At 45.4% G+C, this 14,921-nt stretch overlaps 1 protein-coding gene across 4 annotated transcripts in view; it reads left to right on the top strand.

Moving 5' to 3' along the window:
• The window catches only part of mgat5 (alpha-1,6-mannosylglycoprotein 6-beta-N-acetylglucosaminyltransferase), a 58,882-nt gene that overhangs the window by 24,901 nt on the left and 19,060 nt on the right, over positions 1 to 14,921 (top strand). For all 4 annotated transcript variants that reach the window (XM_034554824.1, XM_034554807.1, XM_034554816.1 and 1 more), the window contains 5 exons: positions 2,739 to 2,810; positions 4,465 to 4,626; positions 5,475 to 5,644; positions 5,981 to 6,115; positions 10,152 to 10,285. In XM_034554824.1, coding sequence (XP_034410715.1) covers positions 2,739 to 2,810; positions 4,465 to 4,626; positions 5,475 to 5,644; positions 5,981 to 6,115; positions 10,152 to 10,285 — 673 coding nt within the window. The remainder of the gene's footprint in view (positions 1 to 2,738; positions 2,811 to 4,464; positions 4,627 to 5,474; positions 5,645 to 5,980; positions 6,116 to 10,151; positions 10,286 to 14,921) is intronic.

Raw genomic sequence — 14,921 nt, 5'->3', positions numbered from 1 at the left:
GAACTGTCAGAAACAATGGATATCCGGGGCCCCAAGAAAAATGTGCGCACACATTCACCAGGGTGACAGGATTCCAAGTAAGGGGGGGCTTAGCCCTACAAACACCCCTGCTCTCCATCCATCTGATACTGGCCCGGCCCGTCTGTCAAATTTTAAAAGTCAATGTGGCCCCTGAGCCAAACAGTTTGCCCACCCCTGGTCTAGAGACTTTCTGCTGTCCTGATGTCAATGGGGAGCTCATTCCACCATTGAGGAGCCAGCACAGTAAACAGTCGTTTAGATAAACTACGTGTGTGTGTTCATAGTCATGAAGAGACATGCCGGCCGCTAAACAGTGTGGCTCAGTAGTTTTGCTCTATGGACCAGAGGAGAAAGACATAGAACATCTTCATCCAGCATTTTTGAATGATTCCACTCCGATGCGAGAGTAAAGCCCAGAGCCTGAGCGCTCTGACTACATTCCTTCTTAACAATCATCGAAGAACGAAAGTGCTAAAAATAAGCAGCGAGGTGAAGGGGATTTCATTTTTTCCATTTTTAATGAGAGCAAATTAGAGTGTGCGTTGAGGAGGATGGTGTAGGAGGAAGAGGCAATGAGAGAGAGAGAGAACAAGGGAGAGGAACAAGTTTTCAGCCTCCAAGGGAAGATGTGGAGTGACTTGGCCACCCGGGCGTCGTCTCTACATATCTCTGGCAAACAGGGGGAAATTCAGCCGGGGGAGGAATCGTGTATTATTGACGAGTGCTAACATATAGAGGCTTGTGTTCCTTCAAGGGACGCTTTGAAACTTTTAATTTTGCATGATTTGGTCTTCGCCAGACCAGGCCGCCAAATCAAGAAATGCCTATTTCTCTTCTTGCTCAGAAAGAAAAACAACTCTCCAGATGATCCACAGACCCTTATTGCGAGAGCTTTCACGTGGGAACTACGGTTTAAAAGGAACAAGTTCCTGCATGAAACATTTTTTAGATGTTTCCCCCAAACGACCAACTATTCTCTTCAGTCTTCTGACGCACACGGCTCCACTTCTCGGAAGACGCAACCGTGATGTAACATTTCAAAGATTCCCATCTTCACCGTCCGCCTCGTCGTGTGCCGATTCACATGAGCATCCTCCACTAATATCCGGCTGTTTTTCATCAAATTAAAAGTCAAATTTCAGTCGTGACTTCAGCGCCGGGAAGGTCAGTATCCTGTTATGAATATTGCATGTGAGCTGAAAGCATCGCAGTGAACTAAAGAGAGCGCACGGAGAGCAGAAGTTACAGCAAAACCCATTAGGAGAGAAACCGCTTCTTTCTCTGCTCGTGTCCATCCGGTGTTTACGGAACACGGGTACTTTACAGGAACAAAAAGCAGGAGATTCGGAAAAGGATGCGTCTTCTCCACCCTGTTAATCCAACAGCCCTCAGCCTCCGCTCTCCCGGTCACGTGATGCCTCCCGGTCGCCATGGCAATCTATATTTCCATGTCGAGGCGACTGCGACCGGTCTCTCCGTCCGCCGCGGCTATGAGCGTGAGCACACACACATGCGCCGGATGGTGCACACCCGTTGCCGCGTATAACTCATAGCGTATAACTCATAGTGGTCCACTCGGCACATTAACCTCGCAGAGAGGCAAGTCGGAGAGGGCAGTGCGTCGTGATGGATGACGGAGGCAGAAGTTCAGCGCAGCGAGGAAAATAAACGCACCTCTCGTGTCTCTGGAGAAACACACACACACCTCCCTTTTCCTCTCTTGTGGCTGAGGCAGAGAATCAGTCATTGAGGAAGAGAAGGGCACTTACTTTACATCACATGTAATCACAGTGAGACGGGTCCCTCCCCTTCTCCTTTCTTCGCCTCTCCTGTTGTTTACTCTCCTGTCCTTGACTTCTCACCTCCTTGCTGGATCATCTCCACTTATTGTTACTCTCCTCTCCTTAAGTTCCCTCTTCTCCTCTTGTTGTTGAGAGCAACAGAGGAGGATCCCTCTCCCCGGATGGACAGAAGCAATAGATGTCATGTGAACAGTGTTAAAGAGTTACATCACATTCAATGAATATGACAGAAATGTATGAATAATGAGTAGTAGGCATGGACCACAATCCAGATAACCACGTTCCATGTAAACAGAAGGAGGTAGAGAAGAGGGGCATTAGCAGGGCCACGGCAGGAGGCAGGAGGCACGGCGAAGGAGCCTTGAACCCTTAACCTTTCCTGTCCTTGTTTACTCTCCTCTCCTTGTCTCCTCTCCTGTCCTCTTTACTCTGGTTTCTATTTCCTGTCTCTTTGTCCCCTCTGCTCTCCTTTCCTTGTTTTCTCTCCTTTCCTTTATTTCCTTCTTTCCTCTCCTCTCACCATTTGCCTGGTGAAGTAATGTATAGCTTCCCCTTGTTTGCGTCTAGAGGTCAATGGATAATATTTACTGAGGATTTTTTGCGGTTGCTCCTTTAGCCACGAAATGGCTTGCAGCGTAGTTTTATCAGACACACACACACACACACACATATATACATAGAGCGAGAGACTGTAGGCAAGTCAACACAGCGTCTGAGAGAGACACGTTAAGACTTGTACTGTTCCTTTCCCCCAATGGCGTCCTGTGTCAATATATATATATATATATATATATATATATATTTTTTTTTTTTTTTTTTTTTTTTTTTTTTTCTTGTGTGCAATATCCAGGGCACCTCCGTGGTGTGGTTTTGCAAAAACTGAAAAACGTATTTGTTTTTATCTTTATTTGACAGGTGGAGAACTGGTGTCCCCGCCTTCCCTGGAGGACAAGGACCCTGGACGAAGAATTGGACCGGAGGGGACAGGTGAGCAAACAGCTGTCAACACTTCAACCAGCGCTCTTTTGCAAGGGCTCTCTACGCTACTACGCTGTTTGTTTTTTAAAAAAGATTCAGAATTTCAAGTGTCGTGGTCCACGTGGCTTGCATGTATTCATTTCAAAGGGGTTTGCGTGCGTGCGTGTGCGGACTTAGACCTTGTGACAGCGAGCCCCCCATTAGCATACATTTTTAAATTGTTAAGTCCCACTCCATCATCCTGACGCCACCGAAGAAAACAACACACAAACCCCCATTAAATAGGACGTTTGATTTGAAGAAACGGCGCTTTCTAATGTGCAGATTTTCTTTCTTTATTCATATGACTGAGGCTGATCCACAGTGTCAATGTGCCTCAATAGCATAGAAAGAAAAGTGCAGCAGTTCGGAACAAAGTCGGGAGTGACGGGACCTCGGGACAAATCTGGAGTAATGATCTTCCGTCCCTGCTCACTCAGAGCGCCTCTCCAGGCCGCCGGGGCCTGCACGCAAGAGGTCCACAGTATCGGCGCTCGTCGAATAAAAACACACACACACACACACGCACACACGCCCTTCCTTCCGCCGCGGGTGAATCAATATTAAGCACTCTTCATCCCCTCACTGGATGCATCAACAGCGCTGAGCCCTCTATGGTGGGGAGACGCCATTTGACAGGCTTTGGGAGATTTTAATTCGCGGCCCAGATTTTAATAGGTCCAGTCCACGCAAGTGATTTCCTGTCGTGATGAGAGACGGTAATGCCCCGCTACTGCCTTGTTTCAGCCACTTTAGCAGCTGGTAATGGCATCGCTCGCTCGTTCACTGCTCAGCCGTCTTCTTTTTCCAGCTGCACGAGTCCCCGCATTTCCATAACTGATGTTTATGCTGTCATACTGCTCCGTGGGGTATTCAGATGATTTTTAACAGTGGGGTGCACTTTGACTTCCAGTTACACATGGTAGTTTTTTTTTTTTGACATGAGGACACAGTATCATTTATTGTATCCTACTGTTCAGAACATTTTTAAATGTTCCTCTACTCTCTTCTCCTCACTTTCATGTTTATTGTCCTCTTCTCTCCTTTCCTTGTTTATTCTCCTTTCCTCTTCTTCTCTACTTCCCCCTCCTTATTTGCTCTCCTATCTTTGTCTCCTCTCCTCGTCTCATCTCCTGTCTTAGTTTACTCTCCTCTCCTTGTTTACTGTCCTCATCTCCTCTTCTTGTCACCTTTCCGCTATAAAGCCTTCCTATTGATATGAGCTATACCATGTATCATATGACTGACTAAAGATTCCCTATGTGAACTTTTCTTTGACACCTTGCTCTCAGGAGAGATGGCAAATATAAATTCCTCTGCGAACGGCTCTGTTAGCTTACGGTGGTTATTTCCCGACGGGGATAAATAAAAGTGTACTTTTCTTTTCTTTGTTATTATCACCTCAACACAATTACTTGAACTCCAGCTTCAATGATTGGAGATAGGCTTCTTAGATAAATAGGACACAGAGGCTGAGAAATTGTGCATCACATCAAACCGCCAACGTTCATTCCTCCACCCATTCATCTGTAAACAATCCACCTGTCAATCTCGGGTGGTAACACATGAGAGTTAATCATGCCACGTTTGCCTCCTTAATTCACTGCTTTCTCGCCGTGTGCAGGCGGAGGTCCGGACCAGTTTCGAGGAGCTGTACCGCGTGATGTCACAGCGCGAGGAGTTCCGCTGGATGATGCTGAGAATCCAGCGCATGGCCGAGCCGTGGGTCGGCGCCGTCCGCTCGCTGGCCTCCAAGCAGAACCTGGCCAGGCGCCGGAGGAAGAAGGTGGGAAATTATTTCACAACTGAACATGAATGAAAGTAATTAGCTCAAATGTATATCCTCCTAAAGAGGAGAGGACTATAAACATTTCAAGAGCTCTCTAAAAACACCTCCCCTAAGCTGTCAGCCTGTTGAAGGTACACACACACACTCACACACTCTTTATTCACACTTGTGGACTGGAACCACTACTGCTCGGTGACGTTATGGTGGTGGGAAAGGACTGACACGGATATTCTATCGCGTCCAAAGCTGGTAACAGCTCCCGGCCCTGAATAATGCACTCCACGCGTTCCGCTTGGCCTCGTGAATAATTCACATCGCATTCCTGCGACACCTTGGTGCTGATGAAAAGCTGCGTCCCTCTTAAACAAAGCAGGGAGGGCGAGAGGCATCATCCATCTACTCGCGGCTTCTCACCTCTCCTTCCTTTACTTCTCTGCGTCTCAGTTTCCCCTCCCCCGGCAATTTCTCTAATTCGGCCCGTAATTAAACAAAGGCTTTTAAAGTGAGGCCTTTTGTTTCAGACGCTAATCCCTTTTTGGATAATAATCCGCACATATTAATCCAGGACTACTAGTGTGCTGCTCTGGGGCCGACTGTCAACAATGAAAAATGCGTCGGCCACTTCAGACAAAGCTGGCTATTACTTCCGACTCCCGCTGTGGAATACTGTGTTTCCCCCCCAGCAACCACGTATCCCAAATACACAAGGATACATATGTTTCTTACACCCCGATGTTTAAGTCTTTTCTAATAAGAAACTAGGCATTTTCTACTAGCCAGGACTAGTATGAAATGTGTTTTCTTGAGTGTCACTAGTTTAATTCTTCACTTCTCCCTTCCATCAGATCCTGGTGCACTTGGGCCTGCTGACCAAGGAGTCGGGCTTCAAAATAGCAGAGAACGCCTTCAGCGGCGGCCCGTTGGGCGAGCTGGTCCAGTGGAGTGACCTCATAACAACGCTGTACCTCTTGGGCCACGACGTCCGCATCTCAGCCTCCCTGGCCGAGCTCAAAGAGTCAGTACACACAGTGCCGCGATGTTCTTTCAGCTTGCTTTTATAAGCCCAAACAGCCAGAGCAAGTAATACTTCTAAGGATTGTTGTGTATCCAGATGTCCATCTGCACAACAGATGCATTAGATCAGATATAGAAAATGTCTGAGAAGGAAGAAATGCTGTAAAGTAAAAACACGTCATGTTTACCATTGGCAGTATTTGCCTATGGTTATTTGACTGAGGGTAAACAAATGAGGCAGATGGTTTTATTTGTCAAATATTTGCAGTTGTTTTTTTCTGGTTGGGAACAGTTGATAACGTCCAACAGGACTTTGATAGTATTTACGTGCCCCCAGGATCATGCGCAAGGTCATGGGGAACAAGTCCAGCTGCCCGACCCAGGGCGACAAGGTGGTCGAGCTCATCTACATCGACATCGTGGGCCTCACCCAGTTCAAGAAGACGCTGGGACCTTCCTGGGTCCACTACCAGTAAGTACATGGGCATCCATCCTGCTGCTTCCTACGTGGCCACAGGAATCTCTCGCAGTCACACGAGAGGCTCCTGCTTTTGTCTTTTAAAAAGGTGATGTCACAAACGTCCAAGCACTGTTCGGGATTTCGACCACATTTGAATCAGAATATGATGGCAGCATGAGCAAACACACACAGTCCCGATGAAGCAAATGAGCTGCCTTTCAATCCGTTTGCTGATACTTTTCTCATGACATTGTAATGTCATTGAAAAATACCTAATAATAATAAGATTTAATGTTCATCTTTATTTATCCAGACAACCAGTTTTCTACAGCCGTCTTTTTTTGCGCAGCTCTGCTTGAGCCAGTTAATTCTCTTGATCTGTAACTGTCTGCTACATCCTGTTTGTTGGCCTTCCATTAATCTCCAAATTAATTTCAGCAGTTTGTTCCTTTGTTGTCAGACCTCGCGCTGCCACTGCCAACAGCTTCCCTCACACATGCAGCTTCCCATTGCGACGTTTCCACTCCATTCTCTTCCCGATTGCTCCGCAGAGGACTGTGAATGAGGCCTTCTGGTCTGGTGTTTTTTTTTTTTGTTGAACAAGCTCTCATCGGTGCCGACTGACAGGAAAAGAGAGGGAACAATAAGTCTGGGGGCACTAATGGCCCCGCTGGTTCCTCCTGCTTGTCACCAGGTTTTGTTTGTCTGCGACATAACACCCCGAACTGCATCCGCTCCCTTTTGTGCCCCGGAGGAAATTGATTCCGCCTCAGGCCTAATTACGGTCCAGATGCTGTTTCCTTTCCACGCGCATTATATCTCCCATTATTGAACACTTGCATGTCAAAGCAGTTATTGTCGCTGTGCTTTGTGAAACAGGACCGACACATTGTGTCAGTTTCCCCGCGTCACCCTTCTGCCAAAAGCGGCTTCTACTGAGGCCTCCTTTAAAAAAAATATATATATATATATATATATATATATATATATATATATATATATATATATATATATATATATATATATATATTCTTTGCCTCTGTGGTCTGAGAATCCCTTTTCTGTTGACTTTATTTATCACACAGGAAGGCAGAGGAAAGATATGTAATGGAAAGAACACGGCATATTTGTTTGCATATCAGACCCAGAGCAATAAACGCTGTCATTATTGTTCTCCTTTTTCTTAGGTTTACGCTCCGTGTTTGGAGGACAAAGCAACGTGTTTTGTTATTGGCCCAGTCTTCTGGCTATCCGTTTTACAGCGTCGTATCTGAGCCAATGTTGCCCTTTTGTTCTGTTTTATTTAATCCCTTCATCCGATAACCCAATCAGGTGACGCGCTCTCATCTGCATCAGCGATGCTGCGGGAAATGTGCCGGTGTACAGGACCAGTTCTTTATTTGGTGTTGACGAATCTTGACAAACACTGTCTGTGTTTATTGCTCGGTGTGAGTCCTTGGTGTCGGTGGACGAGGCAACAACTCTCTTTGGAGATCCTGGGACTTTGCAAACCACACAGTGGGATGCAAACGCCGATATTGTGCAGACAGTTTTGGCAGAAAATTGTGGTAATAGTTCATCCACTAAGCCTGTCGAGCTTTCCATCATAACAACAACAACAACAACAACACGACAACAGCGGTGGATTTATCACAGAAAATGTGTGGCCATTATTAAAACAATGGGTTTCAGAGGGAAGACTTCTATCTTCGGCCCGCTGTCAATTTTATTAGCTTTCTTTTATCAGCCGATGTGTGTCTGTCAAAAATGTATCACCACATAATAAATCAAAATATAGCTATTTAAATGCTAAGGAAATTATGCTTTGACCGTAGTGTCTAGTTAACCAGACATGCTAATGTTTGCCGGTCATGTTGGTTCAGAGATAAATCAGTTGATCAAACATGTAAGCTTATCAAGCGTATTATTACCCAAATTATTTATTGCTTGAAAAGAGTTATAAATCAGGTTGAAGACTGTTAAGTGGAACACATTGGACATGTAATCCAAGAGTAACTGAATAATCAGATGTTATTAGCAAGATTACAATCGCAGTAAAATAATAGCCGTATATCTGAAGTTTTATTTGGAACCAAACTCTGCTTTTATAAGACACATCATTAATTCATATGTCTGTTTTATCGTGCAGCTGTTGTTTAGCCTCGGGGCTTTTCCAACATAAAACAAACCCCCAGGTAGATTCATGTAAAACAGAAATCCCCATGATGATGTCAGCGTTTCCTAATCACCAATATGGGACCATTTCATTTTAGAGAGAGGGAGAGTGAGCTATTGATGTGATACATGATTCATTTGGGATCACTTTAGGTGAATCGCATTACCGTAAAAATCCCACTTCTACTTAGACGACAACACCCCCACTCAGCCCAGCTGGATTGTGGCTTTGCATCGAGCGTGACTTGTTGGGCCGACTCACTGCAGCCATGTTTACATCCCGTTACGGCGCCATCTGTTGAGGATAGGCTTGTTCTCTCGCTCTCTGGAGCTAGTGGAGATGGCATGTGGCCGTGTTGTTGTTGTTTTTGTTCCGCTTTCAGTCTAAAGTTGCTTCGTGATGGATGTGTTTCCCGGCTTGCTGCTCTCTCAGGGCCTTTTGCAGTTCACACAGCCAGCTGCACAGCATCTACCCGGGCAGAGACGATCATTAAAAGAGAGGAGGGAGTTTTTAGCTGCGTGTGTGTGTGTGTGTGTGTGTGCGTGTGTGTGTGTGTGTGTGTGTGTGTTCGTGTGCATATGAACGTCTGGTCACACCTGGTAACTCGACCCAAAGTTGTCACTTTGGCTCAAGATGGCTTATCAATTATTTAATTTTAGGAGATCCATATCAGTGGAAACATTTGGATTAATCGGGTGAGATGGAGGGACAGCTTGATATTAACTTTCATTTTTTTCATGTCTCTTCCTAATCGTCAAAAATGTAGCTAGTGAAGGAAGGACAGGGATTCAACCAGCATCTAGAAAAGATGAGTGAGGAACAATGAGCGGATCAGTGAATGCACAGCAGAGGGGTTGAAGGTCACGGGCGAGCGGTTCCCTCTCTGGTCAACTTAATCCTGCGCCTTGACCTTTTGAGTGAGCCATGTTGTTCATTCACAGTCTCACTCCTCCACGGGAGTTGAGCCAAGGAGCTGTGTCGAGGTGTCGTTTGTGTTGTCATGGTCACACCCGGATCTGTTTTCATTCTGTGTATCGTACACAATGATTTTGTGTCGCTGCACACATTATGAAAGACGTTACTTTTGACATCGGTCATAACTCAAATTAGACAGAAACGTGATAGAATGGAAACGCATATCTTTGTTTGAACAATCTTCCAACATATTTTTATTAACAACATAAAACGATGTAAAAGCGGTTCATCTTTGTTGTTGATACAAATTGCAAGTACTTATTTTTAAAATTACTTCATTTTACATCCTAATAAACTAATTTATCCATCAAATTATTTCCACAATCTGAAAAATAGCTTATATATATATATAATTTTTTTTTTGTAATTGACTCGATGCCATCCCCTCAATAATCCCTTGTGTACAGATAAAGGTTGAATTAATGAATATACACAAAAAACACATCCGTTTCCAGATGTCGTGGTGAAAATCTTCAACAGGTTTAATACACATTTCTATCTTCTTTAACTTCTGTTTCACCAACAGCTCAGATGAAACACCTCCATGTTGATCTACCTGCCATGCAGCACTATCAGACTATCTGACAAGGAACACCTTAGTTGAGTTTCTAGCAGGCGTAGTTTAAATAAGTCTAAAATGATATCACCTGATACTTGTTTCTTGGACTACTGTGAAGGTAACTGGGACCAACGCTATGTTGTGGGGGAAAAAGCTCTAAGTTCATTCTTCAAGCACATAATAATAATGTACGGAGATGATTTATAAGGTTTTTTGCAGGTTTCATTGGTTTCACAAGATTCTAAGCAAATAATCCATGTTGAACTCAAGTTACTCATTGTGCACGCTGTCTGGGGCGGAGCAGCCATTAAAACTCTTCCCTTTGTGTGACGTCATAGGTGCATGCTGCGGGTGCTGGATTCGTTCGGGACGGAGCCCGAGTTCAACCACGCCCACTACGCCCAGTCCAAGGGTCACAAGACGCCCTGGGGGAAGTGGAACCTCAACCCGCAGCAGTTCAACACCATGTTCCGTAAGTCGGCCGGACGCCAACACACCTGCTTACCAAAAGTGCGTTTGTCAAAAACATCACAGAAGAACTAGAAAAACCAAACAACAAAATAAAGCCATTTGGCTCAACTGTGGCGTGAGTGCAGGATTTAAAATCAGTTTATTACAGTTTATGTAATGAAAACCAGCGCAGAGAAAACTTTTCTGGTTGTTTCATCCTCTGACTTAACAAGTCAAGAAAGCAGAAAGAACTCTGATCCGTCCAAAATACATTCAATAAAAAAAGCTCAGCTAGGATCTCACTCTGTTGTTTATACATCCATTTAATTTATATAGCGCTTTTCAAGATACTCAAAGACACTTTACGTGTTTTATTATATACCGTAGACACAGCTACGGGGAGCAATTCAGGGTTAAGTGTCTTGCTCAAGGACACATCGACTAGGGCGGGGATTGAACTGCCAAGCCCCTGGTTGAAAAACGGGCATTCTAACCACATAGTCGCTCCAAGTCAAACAAAAGCTACTCGCAGCACAAATCCGTCTACACCCTTGTTTGTTTCCTACGTCTGCAGCCCCAGTTAGTTTCTCCTGTGAATGAGACGTTTTGGTTGGAAAAAAAAGAGGTATAAATGAGAACCTGGCGCGTTGCTAATGGAATATCATCGAGCCAGAAACTGTAATTATGAATGTAGGACGTAGGTTCTTTTTAATCTGTGTCTCACTCTTGCTGTGAGATCACTCTGTAACTGGAGTCAACCCCGTTTCTCTGAGGTGGATGAGTCCTGCGGTGCAGCAGAGGAGGGAGTGAGTGAGTGAGTGAGTGAGTGAGTGAGTGAGTGAGTGAGTGAGTGAGTGAGTGAGTGAGTGAGTGAGTGAGTGAATGAGTGAATGAATGTGTGTGTGTGTGTGTGTGTGTGTGTGTGTGTGTGTGTGAGAGAGAGAGAGAGAGGGGGCCGGCCCCCTTGGGGGTATTGACCTTTTCCCCTCGGCTAAGAGAAAGTGAAATGTTACCCCTCGCGGTCTCCGCCTGCGAAGGTGAGGCCTTGTGCTATCCAGAATGCCACGGCACCTGAATGGTCCCTTTGTCCGTTGAATAGGGTCCGTCTTTTCTCACAGCACACTGGGGCCTTTGCACAAAATCTAGTCAAGAGTCGCGAGGTTAGATAATATCGCCGGTGAAACAAGTGCACGGTGGTTCGGTAGAGTGTTAAAACCGCAGATTGGCATCGCTTCCAGGCCCGAGAGACGAGTCCCACCCCCCTCACACACCTCCACCTCCCCCCTCTCGCTGCGTTGCACAACATCTTCCCTCCGGACTAAAGGGCGGCATGTGTGTGCCCAGAACACACTTTAAATAAAACGTCCTGTGTAGAGATCCCCTGGTCTTTTGATTTGCATTACAACTCACCAACCGAATGTAGATGTAACAACGGACAAATCGGGGGTAAGGAGGTAATCCATCCTCGACTGTGATTGGTCCATTTGTTACGGTTAGGCAGCGCTCTATAAATCCTCGGTTGGGAATGCGTGGCCTCTGGCCAATAAGACGAGACGAAGCCAAATTGATCTCATTCATCTATTTCAGAGTGGGGATACAGTTTGTGTTTGAGTGCAAGGCTCAGTTGCATTTGCTCCATTGCGCAGCACAAGAGCTGAATTGCAAATCTAATCAAGTATCCTGTAGGTCACAATGCCATGGAAGTAAAAGTGAAGTAAAAAACAGCTTTCTAGCACAGGGCTTTGGTGTGGGACTTGATTAGCGACAGATATATCCAGACTTTTTATCAAATGATTTTTGTGAATGGTTATGAATAACAATCTGTCCTTTAACCGAGATGCATGGTATATACGTTGCCGAGGGAACGGCTTTCTTTAGAGCCCAGGCCGCAGTTCCCCCGTAATTATCCCCCCTTCCGCTCATTGCTTAATCTCTCACAGAAATAATGATTAATACCGGTCAGAGGTGTGACACGCAGCAGATAGTATTTATCTTTGAGGCATTGCCAACTACGTAATTGACCCAGAGATCTGCCCAGTCTGATAGCGGCTGTAAAGCTTTGATTGATAATGTTGCTGGCTCACCTGCTCACTAAGGGTTATCTTTATTTTCAACCTGCTGTGGGATCAATAGGCTGATGTCGTGTTGTCTGTGACTTACCGTCCTAAAACACCAATCTACTTTCTACAACACCTCGTCTGTGTTTTCTTCTTAATGCGTGACCTACACCAACACCAACGTTAATCTGTTACATACAATACATGCATACAATTAGCATTATGGAGAGCCCTACATGGAGCCAGTAACACACTTTATCTAGTTGTGCCTCTGTTTCCCATGGCAGTATTTCTAGGCTCGCGGAGATTAGACAAGGTGAACATATTGGACCCTCGTTATTTGCCACTGAACACCAAAACCTCGCTAATATTTGCTTGTGTGGTTATATTCGCTAATATCGTGATGTTACTTTGAGATTAAACACACTTCATTTTTAATCATTAATCACACTGTTTTCATGTGTAGTTTCTGATTGGCCGATGAGTTGCAGAACCACAAGATCTTTTGGTGTTTGTGTCGCAGACTCGTTAGTGCTGAGTGTTGCATGTTCGCAGTTTGAAGTCCTGCATTTAAGAAGTTTCTGCAAGTGTTGGGCCAACATTAATCACATAATCCGGATTACTTTTTTCCTCTGGTGTGTTTTCTTGTGCAAGTACCGTTGCTCCTCTACCGCTGATTCAGAGTTAGACTTTCCTGCTCCTTTTTTTTTAAAGGGGCACACAGGAAATCCCTAAACAGTCCCTCTCACCCTGTCTGAGAAGATATCCTGCCCGTAAGAGCGTTACAACCATTTCTTCACCCCCGGTTCCTCTACTCATCTCGGCCAGCTTGTACCAATAGACCTTTTTACAGGGCGTGAACAACAAGAATGTCCGGAATTGCACGCAGTTTGTCAACGGAAACAAAGCAGAGTGCAACAGCTTGTCAAGCTACGCAAGGGCATGGTGACGTCATCTGTGTTTATCATCCATGCCGACCATTTATGGAAGTTACCTTTCCACCACGGAGACATTCAGCTGAAAGTCTCCAGTCGACACGGTCACCCATTGAGTGGAAACACCTGTGGCCCTGAAAGCCGTCTCGATGCTGTCAACGAGAGAACGTGCAACAATCAGACATGTTAACAGTTTGAATTAAATGTTTTAAAGCTCGCTAACTCGTCCGGATGGCTGGTGGCAAAACAAAAGGAAAAAGAAGCCACTTCTGTTGCCAGCAGAACAGAAGTGACCCCTCTTAACAGTTTGAATTAAATGTTTTAAAGCTCGCTAACTCGTCCGGATGGCTGGTGGCAAAACAAAAGGAAAAAGAAGCCACTTCTGTTGCCAGCAGAACAGAAGTGACCCCTCTTAACAGTTTGAATTAAATGTTTTAAAGCTCGCTAACTCGTCCGGATGGCTGGTGGCAAAACAAAAGGAAAAAGAAGCCACTTCTGTTGCCAGCAGAACAGAAGTGACCCCTCTTCCCCCCCCCCCCCCCCCCCCCGGCAATGTTGTCCTCCCCGGACTGTTTGTCAGCTAATAGCAAATGAAGCTGCTGCAAGCTGAGTGACATTTTGAGTGGCGTCTCCGGTGGGAGACGAGGCATCTGTTTGCCAAATGCATCGGTAGGACCAAACCCTAATTAACCGCCTGTCCTGTTTACACAGTTAGTTTGGGAGTGTTCGTGCCGCCTCATCCCAGAAAACCCATCTCCCTTTATCGGTGAGGTTTTGTCTCTGCACTATGCCACACCGACCCCTCACACAGATCTTCATCTGCCCACACATTCCTGTGCTCTCCTACACACACGACCCAAAGCAAACAAACAACGCTCGGCGGGTACAATGTGCCTCTGTGCACTGTAATGCCGGGAGGTAAAGCAGGTTAGGAGTGTGCGCTCTCTGGCTCTGCGCCCGGAGAAAACACTGATCAGCTCATTACATATGTCTGAACACGTCCGGTCAGGACGCAGAGAGGGAAAGTGTGTCAGTTTGATATGTAAAAGTATGAAGAAATTGGCGATAAGCAGCAAACAACCATTTCTTCAGTTCTTAAGATAAGACTGCAGTTCAAAGCTCTTTTAAAACCGTTTAAGGAGAAATTTGATAATTTAATTGGCTCTGCATAACACGTTTCCTGCTCCCTGTTTCTCTTTGTTCTTTTTTAATGTTTGCCCAAAGATATTTAGCCAGAGCCAATATGTTAACTGCCTGGAGAGATGGGATGTCACAGCCAGCACCCTGAAAACCAAACAAACTGCTGTATCGCTGTACGTCATTGGTTCAGTCATGACGCAGCAGATTTAGGTGTCATGATTCATCCCCTAGTATTGCGTGAAGTGGGATCGCTCCAGAGGATATTTGCAGAGTTTAAAAGCCGGCAGGCACTTCAGTTTGCATTTGATTCTCAAATAAAAAAATAAAAAATCTCTCTTTTATTTATGAGTCCCATCTCCCTCTGACTGACTGACCCTAATTTGCTTCTCTAGTAATGTTGTGGTTAAAAAAACACGAGGCTCGACCACAGCAGCTCCTCCGGGGGCTCTGACACAAACCACAACTGTGCACCAAAACACCTCCCCTGGTTCCTTCACTCCCACTGGGGGACGAGGTCGGCACTGAT

This window comes from Cyclopterus lumpus, chromosome 2 (assembly GCF_009769545.1).
Source record: "Cyclopterus lumpus isolate fCycLum1 chromosome 2, fCycLum1.pri, whole genome shotgun sequence".
NCBI classification, from domain to species: domain Eukaryota; kingdom Metazoa; phylum Chordata; class Actinopteri; order Perciformes; family Cyclopteridae; genus Cyclopterus; species Cyclopterus lumpus.
The sequence above is the reverse complement of the archived record's forward strand: the minus strand, read 5'-3'. Positions and strand labels throughout refer to the sequence as shown.